Below are 24,243 nucleotides of genomic sequence, written 5' to 3'. Positions count from 1 at the left end.
GGCTGCTGTACTGTCAAATAAAATGAAATTAATACTTTGACAAGAATGGCTTGGAGGAGGAGGGATGGCAGAAAGATGGGAAATAGGAAATAAGAACCAAGCTGTTCAGGAAACAAGGAGGGAAGAGAGCTGTTGATAAAGGGGGAGCTGGAGGGCAGAGGCATGAAGAAGGAGACTGGCACTTCAAACTTTGCACAGGTTGCAGTGCAACAGGGTGGAACTCAGGGAGGTTGGCACTGAGGTTGCAGTAGCCAAAGCAAGACTTACCTAAGGCAGGAGATGATATTCCAGAATGTTAGGAATGAATCTGTATAAATAAGTCAAAGTGTTCCCTGTGGGCTAGAGCTGTGCCCTCATAGCAGGGCTGACTTCTTGTGGGCTTACTTGTTAAAGTTGCACAGCCCCATAATTACAGCCTCTTTTTGAAGGCTATGTGTCATTGCATTGGTTAGAGGGGTAGACATTATCTTTAACTGTTCTTCCCCTTTTAGACTGTAAGAGATGTGTAATTGCAGGTTTGAGCCAGGACTTTCTATTCCCCAAAGTCTTTTGCATCCCCAAAATTCATGGTTAGTGAGTCAGTCCTTCTCTGATTCCAGCAGATGGTGCAGACTATTCAGGGACAGAGGCTCCCAGAAGCATTCTGCTCCTTCCTTTGAGGGAAGGCAGACTTCCCGAGTGAGGAGAACACTGCCAGGAGGATGGCCCCAGTGCTCCCTAACTGCTGTTTCACAAAAACAGAGCACCATCCTTCTTACCCAGAAGCTGAGGGAATTCAGGAGCAGAATCCACTACAGGCAGCAGTTGCTTTGTACAGAAATAGGTGCAGTGTGGCAGGCTATGGTGAGTTAGACTAACAGTTTTAAGTGGTAGGATGGCTTGGTGGGGCTCAGGGGTTCCTAAGTATCTTTCATGATAACTTATTTCAGATGTGCATTGCTACCTCAGAACATTGACCCAGGGAGCTGTGCCCATCTCAGATGAAAGGGAAGCTGTAAAGAGATGTTGCCTTTTGCCAAAAGAGGCCCAAAACAGAGACATTCATCTACAGGTGTCAAAATCTGCCCCTCCTTCCCCTGGAAGCTGTCCCAACCATCCATAGCACTGTGTTGTGGAGCCAGGAGCACCCCACTAGAACAAATTGCAGGGAGGAGTTGCCAGGTAAGCACTTTTGAACCTCCTAGTAGATACCATCAGTGGTCAGATTTTGCCCAAGAGAAAGGTTAAGGACTGTCACATCCCTGCTTATCGTGGCATTGCTGCTCACAGGCAAAACTCCCTCCTGTCCCTCTGCCACCAAGCTCATGCCCCAGTGGAAGGAGCTGTGCCCATTTCACAAAGCCAGCTCTGACCCAGGGAGTGTTCTTGGCACACCCTGCAGCTGGGATGTCCAAAGCTTAGTTGACTCCCTCCTTGGACAGTCTTGACAGATTAGCCATTTCATCTCTCAGCCCCTGTGGTCCTTGGTAATGAGGTGTAGCAAACAGCTTTGCAGGAGGCCCTCTTCTCTTTTCATCTTTTTCATGTCACACCCAGGCATTTTTTTCCCCAGTCTTTGCAGTTATTCAAGTTCTGTGCCTTTTTTCTTTTCTCTGTTGGGTCTTTCAATGCAACACTTTAACAAATACATTCTGCTTTCCTCTTTATTATTCTGCCAACATAAAAATTACTAAAAAACACTTTACAAAACATGACTTGAAAAATCTAATATTACCCAAGAACCTAGTTTCCCTGGAAAAGGGCTGGAGATAAGCATCCAAAGGGGTTTCCCACTGCAGACCTTCCCCCATCAGACCCCATAAGGCAAGGAGTGGGAAAACGGAATCTTGGAAAGAGCCTGTGCCTGGAAATAACTGTGATGCATCCTAGAGAAGACAACTGATAGCAGCCTAGATGAGCTAGAGGTCATTTTCTAGGTGGGTACAGACAGTTTGCAGAGGAACACTTTGAGGGAGACATTCACAGGAACTGCGGAAGGAAGAGCCACATTAATATCTCTGGCTGTTGTCCAAGCTGCCAGATGCTAATGATGATTCCAGGCTACAGGGGACTCTAATAAGAGCTTAATAAAGACTCTAATAAGAGTCTGGGGACAAGGAAGTCTCCCAGGACTGAGAGTCCTGGAAGAGAAATCCAGGCAGAGCAAGATTTTCAGGTTCAACAGAGGGGAACCTCAGCCTGGAGAAGCTCATCAAGGATGGAATGGGCTATCCCAGGGCTGGTCTCTAGGGATCTGCAAAGGAAAACAGCAAGAGATTGCCTCTTCTGGTTCAGAGGAAAGTCCTCAAGGACAGGAGGCCTCTCTTAGCTGGTCCAAAGGGTCAGGTAGCAGTTCCAGAACGCTTAGGCTCTGCTCCTGTCTTATTTGGGCATGGGGTGCTCATTGACATCTGCTGCTTCATGTGAGTCCCATGGGTCCTTTATCTGGGGAGCAGCATTGGGGTTAGGGTTCTGGACACTGCCTATAAAAAGGGGGATGCCTGTTTCATCTTCAAAGATAATGAAGACAAAGGGGCGGTCGAGGCTGAAGGCAGAGACTGAGCGCGAGATTGCAACACTGGTAGCAGCAGATGCTTCCACCCCATCTTCCTTAAGCTCCAAGGTAGACTGATGCTGAATGCTGGAGACAAGGAGAGGCTCATCTGTGATCTTCTGAAGATCTGGGCTTGTGAAGAGCTCCTGGAGGCCTACAGAGAAATGAGACTAAGTTAACCTTTCCCAGTGGGTGCCACCAGCTCTGATTTTTTTTTCCTCAAAGCTGCCCAAAGCAAGCACTTCCCTAATCTGTTGCTATGTGTGTTGTCCATCATGGAGGATTGGAGAACTAGCAGGCAACATAAGCAAAAGCTGCAATCCAGCCATGTTCCCTAATCCTTCTCCGTATGAAGAGCTGAGGGTGCCAAAACCAGAACAGTGTTCACAAGCTTTGTCTACCCCTTTTAGAATAGCAGCAGCAGAACTTAAAGCCTTCCTCAAGAAGCAGCACCAAGCATGAAGGTTCTTTCTTGCTAGGCTGGAAAGACTTTTACAGAGATTTTTTTTTTTTTCTTAAGCAATTCTGCAAAACCAAAGTCTCATCTGGAAAAGCAGTGTGAGGTGGTTTATTTCTGTGAGCTGTCAGCTCCAGGTTTTGTAATCTGCCTTCTCTCTGTTGGCAATTTCTATGTCCTGGACACTATGTTAAATGGCAAAGTGAAAAGATAAAGGTTGCTGCATGGGAAGAAATTGGTCTTGGCTTCAAAAAAGGGGGAATAGGAAGAACTTGTAAAGACTGTGAGGAGCTGTGAATGCTGCCTTCTCTATAGTATCATTTGTTGGAGCAAAACATTTGGTGCTAGGCAGGCAAAGAGTAAGGAGGAGAGAAATAAGAGAGGAAAGTTGGGTTTGTTATCTGGAGCAAGCTGTGAGGCACAGCTTTAGAAACAAGGATGGCAGTTTTTAGAGTCAGTGAACAGATGCCATAGAGATTGATCAGCTTCACTTGGTGCAAATCCTGACAGAGGCCTTACCCATTTGACTGAGAACCTTGTTGAGTTCCAGCTGGTAGTCCAATTTTATTTTGGGGATCTTCACTGTGGTGGGTACCTCTCTGGGAAAAAGCCTGCACAGCTGTTTATAAGGGAAGTTCTCCAGCACATGAGGGGTATTCCAAGTATACTGGTTTGGTACAATGACCACAAAACTCATGTTACTTTTAAAAGGAAACTTGGCCACCTGGAAATAAAACCAACCAGAAGAATTTATGGCAGAGGAAAGGAAGTCTATAAAGTGATGCATTTAATTTAGTCTTTTTCTAATTGGTCTACAAAGCCAATCTAGCTGTTGGATGAAAACAGCCTGGTGGGAAGGAGGGATCTGAGAAAGTTTGTTGGAATGGCAGCATTAGATTTTAGTACTTAGCCACTGACTGGTGGAGTTGAACACATGGCAAAATGGGAGCCCATGTGCAGTAGCTTTGCGCCCACTCTGGCAGTAGCTGAATTCTGAAGGGCTCCAACAGTACCTTGAGAGAATTCCTTTCCCTATTCCTTTACTTATCTTTAAACTCAGGGCTTTACAACTCCATTAATTCCCACTTAGGCTAAATATCTCTGTGGGTTTTTTTCCTAGAGATTGAGAGCAAAGATTCAACATTCTTGCTAAAAGCAAGAGCAAAGGATGCTTATTAAATTTTTTGTGTTCTGTTCCTGTTAAAAGATTTTGTTTCAAGAGAATAGTTGCAGCTAGTGAAATGCAATAGCAAGAGGAAATTCCAGTCAAAACTTGCAGTGCTCCTAATAGAGCCCTACCTGAATGTCCTGGGACTCCAGTGTAAACCAGCTCAAGGAGTACCTCTGGGCTTTCATCATCTCAACTGGGACTACAAAGTCATCGTCAAGGTGGAATACATCTGGCCCAGTGAAGCTAGCATCAAACTTATTCCTCCAAAACCCTATCAAAATAAAATTTTTAGAAATCAACAAAGTTAAATTTGAGCAGGAAATCAGAAACTGCCTAGCTAACACTGCTTCTCCTATCATGAGTTCTCCAGCAGGGCAGATAGTGACCAGGCAAGTAGAAATACAGCATAGAGAAGTCAGCATCAAGGCTGGAAAAGCCTTAACAGCAGGAAGCTCTTATCTTCCAGAAAAGGCCTATGGAATAACAAAAAGAACAAGGATTAATCCTCATGCCTTAGAGTGGGAGATTACTGAAGGCTGTGAAGATAAAGGTAATGGATGTTTGCACTTTGAAAATGAAGAGTACTGCCTTTGTGCCGTGTAGGGTGAAACCCCACTCCAAGACCTAGCTAAAACAGCTGCAGCTTTACACTGGAAGTGTTTGATCTGTGTTCTGATGCACAGCCCTTGGGGAATTAAAAGAGGAAGATGTGCCTGACCACTGTGCTGTAAGCTGCCTTTGAGCTCTATGGTTGGTGTGTTGCATGTGACCTGCTTCAGATGAGCAAAGATGTGCTGCTGTCTGGGATCCTGAACCAGGAGGCAAAAATACTGCAGGTTCCACCTGCTGCGTTCTGGCTCTGCTTGCTTAGTAACAATTTTAGCACATATGAAGCAGTTGGGAATCATTACTATAAAGAAATCTAAGCAAGAGGAACAGCAGATGTACAAGAACAAACAGATTGAGTAGCAGGAAGTGAGGAAAGGAGATGCCATTGCTTGGAGGGGAAAAATGAGTAGATCTCTAACTATTCCTCTTGAAAAGTAAAGCCTGTGGAGCTCACCATGGAAATGGATTGCATTGAGCAAGAGCATCACTGTGTTTGCAGGGAGCTGCTGCAGGAATGTGGGTATTTGTCCATTAGTTGCTTCCTTTACCCACTTGTTTATGGCTATGAGGTCGTCCTTACTGATCCCAGAAAGGGTCACAGGCTTTGCTCCATAGAATTTCTCTGAATCCTCCAGGAACTTCTCTTTGACCTCAAATCCTGGCAGAGGGGAAGAATTCTACATGAAATCATCAGACAATGAAAATAAAACCATACCTACTCAATGGCTCAGGCAGTGGCATGGCACTCCCTAGGAGACGTCTCCCAGTATGGCACAGTGTGCTTCCGGCACTCCTTGTCACTGAGAGCCTTATCCTACACCAGTGTGGACATCCCCTCTCCAGCTGGCACCAGAGAGGTTCCAGTCCTCACCTTTCTGTAGGTACAGACGTGAGGCAAGGCTGAGGGTGGATTCTGTGAGCCTGCTACGAAGGCTGCCCAGCATGTGGTGGAGACAGGGCACCGACTCCAGATGCATCACCTCCAGCAAATGCTTCTGTGTCTCATTTGCTGCTCCTAAAAAGCAAAGTCAAATTCCCATTAGGTTCATGGCCATGTAATAGAAAACAAGGACATTACTGTAGCTGCCTCCTGCTAGAAACAGTCTGTGCCTCACAAAGAGGCTGGGAGAAACCTGAGAGCAGGAGACTCAGCAGGGCCAGGGAGGGCAGCTTTGGTTGCAATTGTGCCTAAGGGAAGCTGCAGGAGTAAGGTGGAAGGTGCCATATTGAATCTTTGCCTTTTGCAAGTTGGTTCCTAGTGCCTCCAGGAAGGGGGACAGGGAAGGGGAGGGAAGGAAGTGGTGCTTCTGGGGCTAAGGAGTTACCCAGTGCCAGGTGAGACAGGGCGAGGGCAATGCTGAGGGGTGACAGGATCACGTTGGTGCTGTTGGACTCCAGCTGGACCTCTCTCAGGAGATCAATGCTGAATCTCATCAAGCCATCTGCTAGCCTCCAGCTCCTCTTCAAAGTCATCTCACAGCTGTTATCTTCAGCCTCTCCTTCCTCTTCAGAAGAGGCAATTTCCCCAGATGGCTGCTGTTCCTCACATCCCACAGTTTCAGCTAAGACTTTATCATCTGGGTTCCAGTCATTCCCTGGGCCTGGCAGGGTGGTAGGGAAGGGTAACACAGGTCCATCAAACCCCTGCAAGTTGTCCTGGGTGACCTGGGCCAGCTCTGGATTTGGCATGGGTGCAATAGCTCCCAGCAGAGCAGACTCTCCATCTTCAGCACCTTTCAGGTCCTGGGAAGAAACAGGAAGGAGAGCACTGGGAAAGCAGGAACATGGCATCAGCTTCCCCCATGGGTTTTACTGCACACCTACATGGGCTTGAAGGAACTCTCCAGTTTCTCTGCTTTGGTGGTGTGTTCACTTCAGTTTGCCCTTTTAACCCTGAGGTTAAAAGCACCTCAATGAGTATGGAAAACAGGTCTTGTACCCTGGGAAAAGGGACTTGGGTGAGGGTCTTGCAGTGGTTTACCCTCCACTTGCTCTCAAGGCCTGCCCCAGGCAAATGAGTCCAACAGGAATCACCACCTGCTCAGCACATGTCCTGTGCCTTCAATGTTTATAGCTCCATCATCCTCAACCTTGGTTTCACCACCTCCTCTGGCATATTTTAAGGCTGCCAATCTGCCTCATGCCTCGGTCAGCACCCTCTGCTGCTGTCACAGCCTTCATCCTCCTCCAGGCGTCTGTCTCTTCTTAACTTGTCTGTTCCATCCCATCCCTTTTCTCTCCCATTTTCCAGTTCTCTAAGCTTTAGCCTGTAGCACTGCTGGCCTCACATTTGCATGGTCTTAAAAACATGCTTTTAGCCTCAGAGCTCTCTGTTCCCACCAGCATCCGGATGACGTTCCCCTAGTGCAGGAGAGCTGTGCTGCCAGAGCCAGGCTCAGTGGGTTGTTCTCCCTGTCCCACTCATAGCTTCTTCTCCTTATCTTCCCTTATCAATCAGAAATTAAGTAAGCCCGTTGCCAGCCTCCCTACACACCAGCTACTGATGTTTACTCCATATGCTGCCCAGTTATTTAGGCTGGAGCTTCCAACACGAAGGAGCAGCAGCCGTGGGTGAGGTGAGGAGGGAAGCCTGCCCAGAGACAGACCTTCACATTGCACTGGTGCTGGACTCATCCTGCCTCAGGGCAAATTGGAAAACCACAGCATAACTTCAGTCCCCTTGGGTGGAACCAGGCGTTGCTTACCTTCAGCTTCCCATCTTTGTCTAAGAAGAGACGTTTTTGCTCCATGGCATGTGCTGGGGAGAGCTGTAGGTAGGGGGAAAACCAACAAAGAAACTAAGTCAGCTCCCAGATCATTTCCTCTGGATCTCCAGAGTCAGTCTTTTCTGCCCCCACTCCTAACACATCCCCATGGGGCCATGTCAGAGCCTGACAGCAGCCTGGCTGTAGCAGTCCCTGTGTGGCTACAGCACAGGAAGGACTTGAGGATCTAGACCCAGTGTCAGTGGTTTCCACCATGGTGAGGTGGAAGTGAGAAGGAGCCGGGAGAGACTCCAAGTGTTGGATTTGTGTAGAAAGGGACCACGCCAGAATGGTATGAAATAATGTTTCCTCTAGGGAGGCAGCTGTGTGGTTTTGCAATCTCTCATCTGACAGGGATCCAGATTTAAAATGGAGGAAAGAAAAAAAAAAAAAAAAAAAGCTGTTATTGAACAACCTCCTGTTAACCCCTGAAGGCCATGGTCACCACACACAGCTGAAGCCAAGTTTCCGAAGATGTTCTACAGAAATTCACTTGAATAAGGAGAATATCCACAGCTCTGTTAGCTGGAGAAAAGCTGAGGAACCTTGCTGTACTGGGACACAGAGAAGCAGTGTCCTCCACCAATCTGCCTTTCAGGGCTTCTCAAGGCAGGATGTCCCCCAACCCATGGTTTGGTGCAGGAGACCCCCTCACTCCTCTTGCCCTTTGCTGGCTGTACTCACACCACAGAGGTCCCCACCAGGGCTGGAGCAAAGCAACTTACCCTTAGGTGACTGTGCAGAGCCGATAGGCAGAGCAGCCCCAGAACCCAGAGGGACACCATATTTCTGGAACAGAAAGACCAGTCGAGAGAGAGAAGTTATTTCCAGCTGCCTGACAGCAGTGAGCTGAGCCTGTTCAGGTCTACAGGGAGAAAATTATCAACCTGGCCAAACAGGTTGGCACAGGAGCTTGCAGAAAGCAATAGGGAGATGAACAATGCTGCAAAGAAACAACACAGGGCTCCTGGGTCCAATGCCAAGGCAGCGAAATCAGAGAGGAGCAGGAACCCACACCAGAGCAGAGCTGTAACCACAGCCAGGCTCCTACTTGGCGCTCCCCTGCTTGGATCCTGCATTTCTGACCCCACTGCCCTCATTTCTCTGGCTTGCAAGTGGTATTTCCTCCATCAGTCCTGCACACATTGTGCCTCTGGAAGAAGACAAAAGCCTCTGCTCCTCTCCCATGCAAACCACCAAGGTATGGGCACAGTATCCTCAGCTGTGCCCTGGGCTCTCGGGAGGAGGGACACCAACCTGCCTCTGCGGGGCTGCAGGCACTCAGGAAGTGCTGTATGGGAGGGAGTTTGCAGGCAGAAGATGAAATACCAGAGTAGTTTCTCAGTAATATGTCCTGCAATAGAGAGTCCTCCCCTTCCCAGCACTCACCTTCCCCCTTTACTGGCAAACCCAGCCTGTCCCACCCCTGCAGTTCAGTTCCTGCATGGGGCAGCAGGAGTAGGGCTTCTAAGGCCATTGATAAAACCTCTTCCATTCCCTGGCCCCTGCTTCCCCACCTTCAAACAGAAATAACACCTCCTTTTCTTAACAAAAACCTCCATGCCAAAGCCCAGTCCTTGGCACAGCTGCCATGCATTTAATTCCTGGGGCTGCTTCCACTCTTCCAGCCAGTCCTTGCTTTCACCTGAAACTGCTGGGCTGAGACCTCAGTTGCCAAGCAAAAGAAGCAAAACTTGAGGCAGTTTCAGTTCTCTTTCCTCCCTCAGCCCAAATCCTGCAGCCACATAAAATCCTCAATACCCTTTTTCCCCCTGGTGGTGCCTGTCCTTTAACCCTCTACCAACTTCACCCCTGCTTTGCCAGGAAGACAATAACTGTTTCCTGGAGGAGCCCCCATTTACTGTCAGCTCCTTTATTTGCTGCTTACCTGGAGTGGTTCATGTCCACATTGGAACTGGCATCTGCTTTGGCTCTGCATGGGGCAAACAGCCTCTTGTCCAGCCCCTCTCTCCTACCCCCCCCAGCAGTGACCTTCAGCACCACCCCATCTGAGAATCAGTCAGGCAAATATTGACCTACAGCATCCGGTTAAATGTTTGTTTGCAGAGCAAGAATGAATTTGTGGCACATTTTGGGGATGGAGAGAGACTTTGGGCTGCCAGACCCTCCAGACAACATTAACAGTGAGTTTACCAGATCCAAAACACTCAGCAGCAGAAGTAACGTCCAAAAGTCAGTTGTCCCTAGCAGTGGTTCTGCTTTCCATGTACTCCCTGTGCTGGAAATGCAATCTTTTATTCATGACCTTCAGTGAAAACGTAGGGCTGGGTATTTATTGCCATGGGGCTCTGTCTGCCTTAGCAATTTTCTTTGCAGAAACCCCCAGATATTTACTCCTAGTGTCCCAGCTGCTTCTGCAGCAAGCATAAGGCACCAGTTTTAACAGATGGCTGGTAGCCAAGGCCCCATGGCCATGTACCCAAGAAAGAAGCAGTGATGCTCAGGCTGGGCTGAGCCAAGAGCAGCTGGTACCTCCCTGGGGGCACAGCATGCACCAGAGGTCTGCAGGGGGGGGTTGGCCCCAGTGCTGGGCTCCATGGCATGGATACTGCTGTGGCATGGAGGAAGAGTCTCAGGGAAGGGCAGAGCTCCAGCGGTCCTGTCCTGTGTGGGTTTGTGTCATATGCAGAAACAAGGGTGACCCTTCCCTGCACTGTCCATGTACTAGGTGCAAGAGGAGGTGCCAGACAGCAGTGGGGAGTGCCAGCAGAACTGCAGCACTTGCAGTCATCCATTCCTTGCAGCAGCTCTTGGTTCTCACCCCAGACACTGGAGTGGAGAAAGGTCTGAGCTCCGCAACCAGGAACTACTCTGGGACATGCTGCTGTATCATGGGAAGCTATTTCCCCTTGGAAAGCAGATCCAAGGCCCTGTGCAGCAGACTCCTACTGTACATCCAAGGCATCTTCCCAGCATCCCTTCTCCAGCTCAGCCAAGAACACAAGAGGTGGCTGAATGCAGAGCCACACCCAGCCCTGCACCACTCAGGAGCCTCTCCAGCACAGAGCTTCCACACACACTCATCTCTGCATCTCTTTCAAAGAGTTTATTAGAACTAAATATTTACATCTATTGCAAATGGTTAATAGGCAACAAGGGACTGAGAGCTCCCCTTGGGTAGGGAAGGATAGCAAGGGCCAACTGCTCACCTCCCCCCCTCCCTGGAAGCAGAGGGCAGCCTTCCCAGCTGCAGGTGGCTCAGATGAACCAGGAGCTGGATGAAAGCCCATTCCCCTCCCAGGACAACTCACAGAAGGCTCCTCCTCTGCCCAAGATAAGACCTTCCCACTCCCCTGATACTGGTTCTGATTAGGCTACAGGATGGATGGGAAAAAGGCTGCAATAGAAGTGAGGCAACTGCTCTTACTGCTGGGTCAAAGAACACAATCCTCACCTTTGGGGTTGGAACAGATGGTGCTGTCCCAAAGGGGAGGTCAGGAGACCATGATGGATCATGCTTCCCAGCTGTCCCAACTGTCACCCTACAAGGGTAAGAGGGGACAAAACTGAGAACCTTTTTGCTGTCCTGCCTTCCCCCCAGGAGTCTGACCAGCACAAAGGAGAGGATTAGGAGGAATTCTTGAGAAACACTGCCAGTGCATGGCAAAAAAGGGTATTCCTCACCCCTTCATCACAGGATGCAGTGCTGCTGGGGCAGGAACCAACAACAAGAATCCATCCCTACCCTAGCGCTCCAGAAGTCAAAAATCCTCATGGAAGCATCTAGTTCTGGGCTCTCTAGAGGATCACATCCCCATCCCAAACTGTCCCTCTGCAGTAGCCCATTCCTAAATGAACTGGTGGAACAGATGGGGTTTGTGCCTTGGCTGACTTCCATTCTAGTCTTTGCCCTGGAGCCAGTCATGCAGCAGAAGTGCTCTGCTTAACCTCTCCTCCTCCCATACAGGCTCACTCAGCCAGCAGAACTCTAAAGCTAACAGAGAATATTCTCTGGACTTTGAAGACAGAGCACAGGAGGAGGAGATGCCTGGCACCACACAGCTCCAAAGGCAGCAGTTCCCTGGCCCATCCTATGCTATCCTACTAAGACTGTTCAGTGGTTCAGGAGTGGAAGTGAAGGGTAAGTGCAGATGGCAGTAGCTATTCTGTTGTGTTCTTCTCAAGGGGCACCTCTTGCCCCTCAGCTGAAGGAGGAAGGATACCTGTGGTCCACATTACTCTGGAGGGCAGCTCACAGTCCCCTGGGGATCAGGCACACATGGTAAGGAAAGCTCCAGGCCTCTCTGCAGGGGTGACAGTGACCTACAATGCCCAGTACTTCTCCCAGCAGCAGTGGAGGTTTCTCAGTTATGGCTTTTTAGTTTTTAAAGATACAGAAAGAGGTTAGAGATGCTTTACCAAGTTCTCACTATGAAGTACACCTCCTCCCTGCATCCTCTGTTCAGAAACATCTAACTCTGCCTCCTCCACAAGTGATGCTGCTGGCTTTCAGCTCTACCACCAGCACTGTGGGACAGCCACAGGCTCCTGTGCCAGGGGTCACTAAGCTAGGAGGCGAATGACTCCGTTGTCTGAGCCCAGCAGGAGATGGCATTTCGTGGGCAGCACTGCCAGGCTGGTCAGCGTACCCCGAAAATTCTCTGAGCTCAGTTTGGTTGTGCTGACAGGCAGAGCTGAGGACTCCAGCATGGAGTAGACACCAATCTTGTTGGCCACAGTGCCAGTGACCACTTCATTGCCGTAGAGGTCGAAGGTGTGGATGGGTTCAGATGCAGATTTGTAATGGTGCAAAGGTTTCTGCTCCAGTTCCTTCCAGACAGTCAGGGAATGATCCGAAGAGGAGCTGATTAGCACATTGCCCTCTGCAGCCTGCAGGAGAGGAGAGGCCACTGAACTAACACTGCTGCAGTAAAACTTCCCAGTCCCACCCTGCAAATGAGATCAGCAGGTAACTGCCAACAATCCAACAATCCCAGTCCAATGCCTTGGGACAGTCCCAGCTGTTTCCAGGCAGCTGATGGTACTGAGCAGCAGTAACAAAGCATCCAGGTGGACACTGGAAGCTACAGGACTCGCTGGTAGCTGGCAACCTCCTCTAGCACTATCATCCAAGAGATGTGCTGTGTCTCTTCTCACCAACATCCTGATACTCAGCACAACTGATTTATCATCTGTTACTACTGCAGTGGGTAAGGAGATTATCATGCAGTCTCCCCCCCTCCAGCAAATCACCTGCTAGATTATTTTCCTTCTCAGGAAGAGGAATTGGGAGGCTCTCACAGTAGAAAACACTGCTGAGGGTAGAAGTCTGGAGCTGCTTATTAGCAGAGGTAGTGAGAGGGTAAACAACCCACACCATTGAACTTTGTTTAACCTGCATTTGGGTCAAGGACATTGGAGCTCCCACACTGCTCCCTGAGGGTGGGTAAATATGCACAAGAGTTACTCATTAGAGTCACACTCTCCCAGAGGGGCTAGGAGCCCTGTGGAGAAAGTGACACGTTCACTTCTTCACAGATGTGTCTCCTCCGTGCCCCTGCTGCAGAGCTGCATAAGCAGGGACTGACATCTGGGAGGGCTGATCTCCATTCAGCACAGGCTGGACCAAAACAGTCACCCACAGCACTAACTACGGGGCAGGACAGCTTAAGCACCCTACAGCAAGAGCTGGACGAAGGCCCAGAGGACAGAGCACACAAACCCTGCCAAGCAGCACATGCCAGAAGGAGGGAGGATGCTCCGCACAACCTCAGAAGCTTGACGAGGCCCACGCAGCAGCCCGATTCCAGCTGAGCCTCTCACCTTGATCTGCAGGATGTCCCCCTCATGGGCAGGCCACCCCCGCATGATGAGTCCTGTCCTGGTGTCCAGCAGCACGATGAAGCCAGAGGAGAAGCCGGCGACGACGCTGCGCCCGCTGGGGCTGACGGCCAGGCAGCGGATCAGCCCCGCGCTCACCCCACTGCCCAGTCGGAACTCCTGCTGCAAGACACCAGCTCCGTGGGCACAAAGGCCTGGGGGACCCCGCGTTCAGGGGACAAGGCCCAGCTGGTTTTCATGGAGTCAGCAGAGCTGGCTTTGAGCCAACCATGATCACAGCATGGACCACAGGGATGGAGGAGGGTGGCTCACAGAGCTCCAGACTCCCTACCTGTAGTCCTGGCTTCCTGTGATCAATGAAGCGCAGCACAGAGTCTGCACTGGCCACTGAGATGCTGTGGTAGGGAGGTGGCATGGTGGTCACAGCTGTGATGGGGACTTTGCTGTCTAATTCATCGAAAGTCCGGAGAAGTTTGCCTGTGGAAGCGTGACAGAGAGGTTACAGCTGGAGGTGTAGAGAGAAGGTAGGCAGCAAACCTCCAGTTCTGCACTGGTTTTATAACAGGGGCCATCAAAATTCAGTAGGGCCTCTCTCAGTCCTTAGAGACTGGAGGCAGCCCTCACCCTTGTCCCTCTTACCCGTGTACTGGTCCCAGATGTGCACAGTCCCATCACAGCTCACCACGTGCTGCGGTGCCTCCAGCTGGCTCACATAGAAAACAGACTTCTTGTGCTCTGCGTAGGTGAAGCGCGGGGGCACCTCGCTGGTGCCATCCCCGTAGTTGTACAAGGGCCAGAGGCGGACGGTTTTGTCCTTGCTGCCACTGAGGAAGAAGTCCTCACTGCCGAGTGGTGCCACACACTTGATGGCCCCCGAATGCCCTGAGAAACTCTGCAGCTTGATCTGGTGGAAGTGGAAGCGGGGGTCGTGCTGGCTCACCCCAATCTCATACTGCCAGTAGGCCAGCCAGTTCCCACACAACATGTGGGTGCTGCGAGGAAGGTCCTGCTTCAGGGTGTTCTCCTCACTGGATGAGCTGGGGATAAAGCCATCAGTGCCAGCACTGAGGCGAAGTAAGCCAAGGCCCTCACGCTGTGTGTCCACAGGGACCTGGATGCGGTTCCCTACCAGCACGCTCCCAAAAGTCCCAGAGTGACTGTCCTCGTGGTGGCTAGAGAACGGTTCAGTCCCTCGCAGATCTTGGTCTGAGCACGCTGAACTTGGTGTCTGCTCCAGGCTAACAGCCTGCAGGCTCTTGGGGTTCACATTCTCCAGGTAGAGGCTGGCCAACTTCTCAACCAGCGAGTGGTTGGGCACAACCGTCCGGATAACATCACCTGAAGGAGGAGAAGGTGGCTTCAAGGCAAGGCATTTCCCCATCATCACCCCCCAACCATCAACAACAGAAGAAGGGTCAGCACATTGCTGAGAACACAACGTCCCTCACAAGCTGCTGCCAGCCAAAGTAGCCTGAAGCCCAAAGGGCTCCTGACCCAACAAGCAGACCAAGCTGTGGGTTTCCCCCAGCATGCCCTCTGACTCCTCCTGAGTTCAGGTCCAGGGTGTGTGTGCAAAGTGTGGAGCTCTCACAAATCCTAGGAGATGGTGGCCAAGCCATACCTAGCAAGCAGGAAAAGGGGATGTAGGTGATGTAGGCCATCTCAGGGTTAAACACCTTCTGCAACTCCATCAGCATAGATGGATCCAGGGCCAGCAGCTTCCCATCCGAAAGGGGCACCTCCATCAGCGGCACCTCAGAGGTGCTCAGTGACTCTGCTGTCAAGCCCTGGACAAGAGAGAACAGGAAGGTAACCGGAGATCAGATGCCCTCACCACATTATTCCTTACACAAACACAGCCTGGGCTGGCTGCTCTTGACACCAGTACTGGGGTATGGAGGTTTGCCCACCACATTCCTGCAGCTGGGTACTGGGGGATGGCAGGAGGACATCACTGACCTGGTCTTGCAGCTCCTGCAGCAGTGAGAACGCCCCGAAGAAGTTCCTCACCGTGTCACTCAAATGCTGCTGCACCATCTCCTGCCCAATCCGCAGGCAGATCAAGGCAATCAGGCTGATTGTCTTAACACAGAGGACAGTACGGGCCTGGGCACCACTGGGAAAACTGGAGAGGACAACCATTACCAGCTTGCCCTCCACAGATCCCTTTTTCCCCTCCTCTGCTTCGTGCTTCCTGCCTTGTCTGTGTCATTGGAAGCTCTCACACACCACAAGCTCTACGTGCATGCTGTGTACCAGTGCAAGGAGGTGCACATGAGGGCAAGAGCAGCCCTACAACCCCAGGAGCATTAAGGCCCTCACGGAACCATTTCCAAATCCCTGGATTCTGAGTCGTGCCAGTCCTGGCTGCAGGCACAGCACACTGCGACGCTTACCCGATGGCCAGCGAAGTGAGGAAGCCCAGCACTGGGAGCAGCACCTCTTGGTTGATCTTGGGGAGTATGTCCATCAGTGTGGCATCAGAGAGACACACCACAATCTTCTGAGTCAGTGTCACAGCAGCCAGGAGCCCTGCCTCCTTCCGGCTGTTCAGCCGGCCACCACCGGCCCCGCTGCTGGGTGCCACCTGCAACAGAAGTCCTTTAGTGCCACCACCTCGCCAGCAGCACACCATCAAGCTCAGCCTCAAAACCCAGCATGGTAGTGCTGGTCACAGCCCCTGCAAGACCAACTTGAGCACTCAATCTCAACAGGGACTGCTGTCTTGCATGCCTGAAAACTGATGGACAGATGTCACCACAAGAGAGGGACAGATGTGAACCTGGAGAGGATGGGGCACTGTAACAGTGTGAGAGCCATCACAGGCACAACACTCCCAAGCTCACAGGCACCCTTTGGAGGTAATCTCCCCGCAGGATGCTCCACCGCTGGAAAGACTCTGAGGGGAGAGAGACAACCTCAGACTGGCTCAGACCATCACCAGCCTGCATACCCCCAAGCATCATTTGCCAGCACAGGAAGAGGGAAAACCTATTGCACAGGCCACTAAAAGCAAGAATCAGGGTCTTCATCCCATGCCATGCTGAGCCTGGATGCACGGACTGCAGGGGAACAGTCCTTGCATGAAACAGAATCATAGAATGGTTTGGGTTGGAAGGGACCTTAGAGATCATTCAGTTCCAAACCCCTTCTACAGGCAGGAACACCTTCCAGGACACCTTCCACTAGACCAGGTTGCTCAAGGCCCCATCCAACCTGGCCTTGAACCTCCAGGGAGGGGGCAAGCTCCCTGTGCAGCCTGTTCCAGTGTCTCAACACCCTCACTGTAAAGAATTTCTTCCTAATACCCACTTTAAATCTCCCCTCTTCCAGCTTAATAAATACCCAAGCACGAATGATGAGCAAACCTGCTGCTGACTTATAGAAATCCAGCAGCTAATAACAGCATGAGGCACATCCTTTTTTTTTTTCCTGACAGTACTCCAAAGCTGGTTAGAGCAAAGACAAAGAGTTAACAAGATCAGCAGCAACACTAAAAGATTTCTTTCTAGATTGTCCTATTTCCTAACTCCCAGACAAATCAGACACCCAAGAAAAAGAGAGCCAATAAAACCCACAATTCCCAGTTTCTGCTATATTTCTTGTACACCTGCCATCTTCCAGCTCATCACAGAAGCTCTTCCTCTCACAAAATATCCCCTCTGCCAAATCCTGCAGGAAGGATTGACTTTATCCTATCTGTGACCTGCGAGTTTCATTGCTTTTAATATCAGGCTGCCAAATGCTGGTCACAGAGGTATTAATCCCCCAGCACCCCCAAGCAGTAAGTTTAGTAAAGCAAAGCAGAACAGCTGTAGCTATGATTACAACTGGGTGGAGAATGGTTTTGCTGAAAAATGGGTTTTTTTCCCCTGAAAAATCTCCCCTTCAACACTGGAAAAACTGACAATGCCTTTTTGTTTTCTTTAAATGAACAGCTGTGGCCTCTTTTCCTCTAGGTCTAAATTATCAAAAAAAAAAAAACTATTGAAGTTTTCCATTTAACCAAGAAATCCATAACCTGAGTGTTTACAACCACTAAAAAAAGGAGAAATATGAAAAAAAGAAGTCTGTTTTAACCATTAAAAAACATGGGTTGGTTTGTTTGGGTTTTTGTGTATATGAAAAACTGTTTTCTCCACCAAGCTGTACCACACATTTTCTTCTTGCTATTCAGCCATGAATTTCAAGCTGAGAAGTTTGTAAGTCTGGTCAGGTTTTATACAGTTGAACAACTTTTAGCCTCTCCCTAATTCATCTCCTATCTACCCACACAGACCTCTCAAAACCCTCGCTCCAGCAGTGCCCCAGCAGCCCAAGCTGTTCCACCTGCCCATTATCACAATCCCACCCTGGTGCCAGCTCTCTTCCAGCACACTTGCCCTGCAAAGCAAAAGAAAAGCTTTTTGTCTGGTTTCATCCATACCAGTGGTGGGTCTGACAGGGAAAAGCCCCAGCTGAAATGGGGCAGGAGGAGCTGTAGCAGCCCCATGCAGATCCATGGTGGCCAAGGCTTGCTACAGAGCAAAGCCCACAAATGCAGCTGTGTGCTTTGCTGGGAGCAGTCTGGAGCTCCTGAGAGCTGTGGCAGTGCCACTTCTGGCTGCACCAGCACAGCCCCTCCAGAGAACCAACACAGTCAAAACTGCTCAGCCCACACTGGCCCAGATGGAGCTCAACCAAGCACAAATTTTGATGCAGGAGGCTCTCCTGGTGAGGCTGAGCTATTTACTGTGCATCCTGGAACAGGCTGCCCCGGGGACCTCTCTGGAGATACTAAAGACCTGAATATTGAAGACCCACCTGGATGCATTCCAGTGTGATCTGCTCTAAGTGATCCTGCTCTGGCAAGAGGGGTTGGACTAGATGATCTTTCTAGGTCCCTTCCAGCCCCTAACATTCTGTGATCCTCCTCCTGTGCCTGGACACAGCTACCACCCCCAGCACATGCAAGAACAGGAGAAAAGGCAATAAATACAAACCAGGTAGCTGATGTAGGGCAGATACTGGTAGGTGAGGACAGGCTCTCCATACAGGTATGCCACATGCAGCAAGCAGGCCAGCACTGGCTTGGACACCTGATCTCCCAGCACTGGCCGTTTCTGGTAGATATTTCCTGTACTCAGGGGACTGTTCTCATCATTGCTCGGTACAAACTGCTGCCTGGTAGGGCCTGCCCAGAGACAACACCATGAGCTGAAGCAGCAGGGCTAAACCCAAGCCACCAGGCACCCAGCAGAGCGGTGTGGGGCACAGCCCACCCCAGGACCCTGGGGTCCAAGGAGGAGCAGACATTACCAACGTAGCAGGAGGTGAGCAGACGGAGCAGGTTCCTGGCGATGAAGCGGGACGTGACGGTAGGGCCCAGCTTGGCTGAGAGCCACCTCACCATCTTACAGGCTGTGTCTGCAAAACAAAAACAGTTGCAAGGACAGAGCCCGGCACAGCACAGATTAGCTATCACCCAGCTGCTGCCCAGACCCTGCCTGCCCCAGCAGCAGCTTCCCAGGTCTCAGATCTACACACTTCAGTGGAGACCTGGCCTCTCACACTGGTCTTGTTGCTGTCCTCAAGCTAGGACCATAGACACCCCCACATGTGGACTCACTTCTTGACACGTTTTCCCCTTTTCCCACTCATTGCTTTACTGAGTGTTTGCCATGCTCAGCAGAAAGGCTCAATGCTAGCAGGGTCTTACCCAGGAGTATTGTCTGCTCTTTGTCATCACAGTGATCTGGCAGCTCCTCTCCCTCGCCATCCTCTGGCTCGCTGCTGTCGTCAGCCAGGGTGACATCCACAGAGGCACCAGCATCCACTGCCACTGCCAGCTCTGCAACAACTGCAGCATCATCATGCTCCTCTTCATCATGCTCCTCTTCCTCCTCCTCAGAGTCCTCACTCTGTTTCAGGTCCTGGCTGCTGTCCATCGACTTCAAGCTGCTCTTGTCCTTCTGAGAGTCCCCATCCATAGGTCTGTCCTCTCCCAGGGACACTTCACTGGCACTGCTCTTGTCACTCAGCCGCCCAAGGCTGAGCGATTCCTGCTCCTGAGGCTGCAGGGACTCCCCAACATAGAGGCCGCTCTGGAAGTCCTCGCTCTCAGGCAGGTAGGCTTGGTCATGGAAGCTGACACCAGAGGTGTAGTCAAGGAGGTCAAGAGCAGCAGAGCTGTGCTCCACATCCATTTTGATCTCCTCCCCAAACACACACGACACAGGGCTTTGCCCTCCGCTTTCATCATCTTCAGCCGTGCCAAGGAGGGATTTACTCTCCTCCCGCGAGCTCTCGATGCCAACGAGAATCTGCAGGATGTGTGGCAGCAGGTTCAGGAGGAAGGACTGCAGCCCCAGGCGCACAATCAGCTGGGCCACAAAGCAGTCTGTGTAGAGGTAGAACCTGCCATGGCGATAGCAGGGGGTCTCATAGGCTCCAATCAATGGCTTGAGCAAGTATTTATTGGCATTCTTTGGACCTAGGGATTTAGCTATGGGTTCAAAGAGATACCACGCTGCATAGACAGCCGTGTTCTCCTCGGACATCAGAGACAATATGAAGGGCAGAAGTATCTCCAAACCTTCAGGAGTGATTTCAGAAAGGATCTCCTCCAGCTGCTGCCACAGCTGGAAGACAAGTTCGCGGCCCTGACCTTCATCCTCGATCTTCTCTGCCTGATAGGTAAAAATGAATTTGTGCAGCGCTGGGAAGTATGTGGGGAAGGGGACAATAGAGCTGAAGGGACTGAGGAGCTGTGTGGGACAGGGTGGGGGGAGGCCCTGGGAGATGGGTTTATATTCAAACAAGTGCACGGTGCCCTTGCCCAGCCTGGGCTTCAGAAGCTTCTCCACTGGCACGCTCAGCTGCAGCAGGACCTGCAGCACATGCTGGAGAGGGGCTGGGATCTCCTTGGGATGGTAGCGACACAGATTGCGCACCATCAGGAACCGCTCCAACAGGGATGCGTCAGGCTTGGAAGGACGAATCCTTGGTGCAAATACAATCTCAGCTATCAGAATGCCCAAAGCTTGCATGTCCCTCTGGAAGAGGTCCGAGAGACCCAGGGGTGACTCTTCCCACAGCTGCTCCATTAGCTGCATCTCACTGCTTAGGCCCTTAACCAAGAAATTGTCCAATTTCTCCAGTTCTTCCAGGGCCTGCAGTGGATTGAAGCCTTCAGGAAGAGTGATTTTCATGTCAGCCTGATCCACAGCACTTGGCTTGCTCCGACGGAGGGGTCGGACACCTGAGATTTTGCCGTCAGCAGCGTAGGCAGGCAGGGTGGAGGAGGGCTGTGCTGAAGGTACAGCGGCACAGGGCTGGTCAGCAGCTCTACTGCTAGCAGAAATGGAATCCAGGGCTTCTGTGCCTTGCTCTAAATCATCCTCACCAGCCATGGGTTTCTCCCCAGACCAAGTGGTTTCACTGGGAATAGCCTCCAGGACCAGACCATTAACTGCATCTGTCACCTGCCCTTGGATGTCCTCCATGAAGACAGTCTCCCGGATGTTCTGGAGAAGAGGCCGGGCAATGGCTGGAGCTTCGGCAGGTGTGTAGGCAGGGCCCACCATGCGCCTGGGATGCGGCTGGTCGAAGAGCTGCACCACCCCGTAAGTGGTCAGATGCGTGTGATTGTCTACTAGATGGAGGCAGACATTCTTCTCCTTGACAGCATCCTTCCCCAGCAGCTTGTAACCAAAAGTGAGATCAATCCAGTGGTGGAGGTCCTGAGAAACCTCCCGGCTCTCGAGCAGCATGCGGTGGACTTCAATGAACTCTTCGTAGGAGCTGCACCAAGAAGGCACATCCAGGTCGGGCATGTCTGGATGAATGGATCGAAAGATGGAGGGATCTGTATAGAACTCCGGGATGCACTCATCTGGGGTCCAGCTCTGCATGCGCTCCATGCTGGCTGGATACTCGTTGGGCTCCCACTGGGACCTCACGTGGCAGCACAGCACTGCCTTGGGTGTCCTCCGAGCTGTGTACACGTAGTAGGTGATATCTGAAAGGACATCAGAGATGTGATGGGGGACATGGAGCTGCTCCCCACTTGACCCACCAGCGACAAATGCCTGCTTGGTCATCTCATAGGTGAAGTCCAACTGCTTGTCTCCCTTGTTGAGTCGAAACTTGGATTTCCTTAGGTCCCTAAACTTGCCGTTTTTGGTAGTGAAATCCACCACCCATGGAAGAACTGGGTGATAATTGGGGTCTCCCATTCTCCTCCCAGCCAAACTGTTCAGACGCATCAGGTAGTCAAAATTGCTGACCTGCCCATGCACCCACTGCAACACCAGGTCTCGGAGGTCCTTCTGACAGGTGGTGTACCTTGCCTCCTGCCCTTGCATGCCAGCACTGCTTTGCTCACTCATTGGCTCCAGACCAGCCTCCGGATTTGCTTCCTCCTTCTTTGGTCCCTCATACTCTCTGAAGTTCACACGGAGCTGGCTGCACAGCTTCTCATCCACTGCCACATCCCAAAGGGAGAAGGCACCACAAGCCAGACCCGCCTGGTGACAAGCCCTCATGGCCTGCAGCACGTGGAAGAGGAGGAAGAGGATTTTGGCATGGCTGTTGGTGAGCTTGGCCGGGCTGAAAGTCACAATGTCATGCAAACAGTACTGCACATAAGGGTAGATGACATATAGCATGTTGGCTGACTCCAGCAGAGCTTCTGCCTGCAGCACGTTGGGGCAGGAGGGAACCCCCTTGGAGGCCGCCACGCTCTCCTTGGCGGGGGAAGCACTGGGCACACTCTTGCCCACCTGAAGGACAGGGCAGCCGTAAGCTTTCTGCAGGGCAGCCCGCAGCACATCCAGGGCGGGCAGGGTGGGTGGCACATGGGCGTGCTGGTACGGCCGCACGTAGAGGCGGTGAGCCTGGCACCACAGGTTTCGGTAGTTCTGAGAGGCGACGCTCTGCATGAAGCCGTGCAGGGTCTCCAGGCTGCTGTTATGCTGGTCGGAGGCGGGGGGCTGTGCCCGCAGCGGGTATGCCAAGCGGTCCTTCCGTAAGCCATGGATCTCCACCCGGGTCCAGCCCGCAGGCAGTTTCTGCACAGAGTGCTGCAGGAATGTCCTCACCTCCACATCGCTCAGCCCCTCCGGGCGCGGGCACAGGCTGGGCAGCACCCGGCGCTCTCTGAGGCTTGCCAGCCATTTCACCGGGACAAAGGCGGTGACGTGGGTCCTCTCAGCAGCGGCAGCCAGCTGCCGGTGGTCAATGTTCAGGTCCTTCTCTACGCTCTGGAGGAAAGCATCCATGTTGATTTCTGCTGGAAGAAAAGTGGCCCAGAGAGGCCATGAGTGAGAAAAGGAATGTGACACTGTCCTTGCCCTTCCCCAGCTCTCCAGGCACCAGTAAAAAGTTTCACTTCTCTATTGTCACCCCGGGTGAAAAAAAAACGTTGGGCTTAGGAGCTTGGTCAAAAGATGTTGTATTGAGTGGGGTGAAGGTGATACCAGCTATGGTTCGGGAAAACAAGATGGGAACCTTTGCAGCCAGGAAGGGGACCACAGTGGAACCTCCACAGCCCTCAGGGCCAGGAAGAGGGACATGCTGGGGCCTGCACAGCCACAGAGCTGTGGAAGGGAAGAGGATGGGACCTCTGCAGCCACAAGGCTGGGGGATCTCCACAGCCAAGGAGAGGGCCATGATGGCACTGCTGCAGGTGGTAGCAGGACACGATGTGACCCACGCTGGGGAAGGGGACACAATGGGACTTTTGCAGGATCAGGGAGAAGGAACATGATGGCACTTCCACAGCTCCGGGGCTAGTAGGGGGTACACAATGGGACCTCTGTAGCTATGGAGGATATAATGGAGCCTTCGAAACCCCAAGAGCTGGTGCAGGGGACACGATATGATCTGTCCTCTGCATCCCCCGTGCTGGGGAAGGTGGGTCATATGATGGCACTTCTATAATCTCAGGGCCAGGGGCACAGGCAGTCCCCGGAGAGGCCCACGGGAGCGTGCCCAGCACCCAGGATCACTCCCTAGCACCAAGCCAGAGGTCACGGCCGGAGTGGCAGCCGCCAGCACCGGGACCAAGCCCCAGGGCCCGGCTGCTAGGAGCGGGGAGAAGAGCCAGGCTGAGTCCCACCGGCCCGAGGATTTGTCTTGGGAGCCCTCACCCCCAACCCCCGGGGGGAAGAGTCCCTCACCGCCCCGGGGCCCCCGCAGCGCCCGGCCCGCGGCCCCGGGTTACCTGGCGGCAGCGTGCTCAGCCGCGGCGGGCGGCGGCGGGGGCGGCGCGGGCCCCGGCCATGTTGGTCAGGTGACGGCGGTCACATGCGGCCGCCGCGCCGCCATGTGCCCGGAGGGTGCGGGGCTAAAGGGGTGGGAGGGTGGAAGTAACGACACCCAACACAGAGACCCCACTGAGACCGGTACCCCCTGGGGATGCCGCAGCAAGGAGCAGGGCTAGGAGCCCCGCTCGGTACGCGGGGCCGGGCTCCCTCCAGCGGCCACCGGGGCGTACGAGGGAGGAAGGGAGCGGGGAGGTTGTTGCGCAAGGCCGGGGCGCGGTGCCTATAGATGGGCAGACGGTGGGGCATGACGCGCCTGGCTGAGGTCACCGTGACGTCAAAGGCGCTCCGGGCTGTCAGCTGGAATCGGGCGAGCCGCGCTGACGAGGCAGCCGGCCTTAAAGGGGTCCCCGCGGCGGGCGGACCCCACCGGCAGCAGGTGAGTGCCGGGGGACAAGCTGGTGCAAGGCAACAGAGCCAGGCTGCCCCTTTTGCCCCGGGGCTCTCCTGCCTTCCTCTCCGTGGGACCCAGCGCAGTCCTCGCAAGTTTGCGGGGGCCGAGGTAGAGCAGCCCCAGTTTTGTCTGGCTCTGGTCCTTGTAAACCGAGCCAAGTCCTGTGGCCACCGCGTGGGTAACGGCGGGGCTCTGCTGCCCGGCGTGG

General features: G+C 52.4%; 2 protein-coding genes across 2 annotated transcripts; both read right to left on the bottom strand.

Moving 5' to 3' along the window:
• Positions 1-2,361: 2,361 nt before the first annotated feature.
• SERPINF2 (serpin family F member 2) lies at positions 2,362-8,320 on the bottom strand. Its single transcript, XM_054394333.1, has 8 exons — positions 8,261-8,320; positions 7,476-7,538; positions 6,096-6,513; positions 5,642-5,785; positions 5,225-5,428; positions 4,290-4,432; positions 3,510-3,714; positions 2,362-2,687 (listed from the first exon to the last, which is right to left on the bottom strand). Exons 1-8 carry the CDS (start codon positions 8,318-8,320, stop codon positions 2,362-2,364), a joined length of 1,563 nt encoding a protein of 520 aa, XP_054250308.1.
• A 3,638-nt stretch (positions 8,321-11,958) lies between these two features.
• On the bottom strand, positions 11,959-22,597 carry WDR81 (WD repeat domain 81). Its single transcript, XM_054394207.1, has 10 exons — positions 19,036-22,597; positions 18,636-18,743; positions 18,320-18,510; positions 15,734-15,924; positions 15,297-15,462; positions 14,959-15,124; positions 13,977-14,675; positions 13,669-13,814; positions 13,320-13,499; positions 11,959-12,386 (listed from the first exon to the last, which is right to left on the bottom strand). The coding sequence occupies exons 1-10, from the start codon at positions 22,595-22,597 to the stop codon at positions 12,060-12,062; spliced, it is 5,736 nt and encodes a 1,911-aa protein (XP_054250182.1). The 3' UTR covers positions 11,959-12,059.
• Positions 22,598-24,243: the final 1,646 nt, after the last annotated feature.

Source organism: Indicator indicator, chromosome 30, assembly GCF_027791375.1.
Source record: "Indicator indicator isolate 239-I01 chromosome 30, UM_Iind_1.1, whole genome shotgun sequence".
NCBI classification, from domain to species: Eukaryota; Metazoa; Chordata; class Aves; order Piciformes; family Indicatoridae; genus Indicator; species Indicator indicator.
The sequence above is the reverse complement of the archived record's forward strand: the minus strand, read 5'-3'. Positions and strand labels throughout refer to the sequence as shown.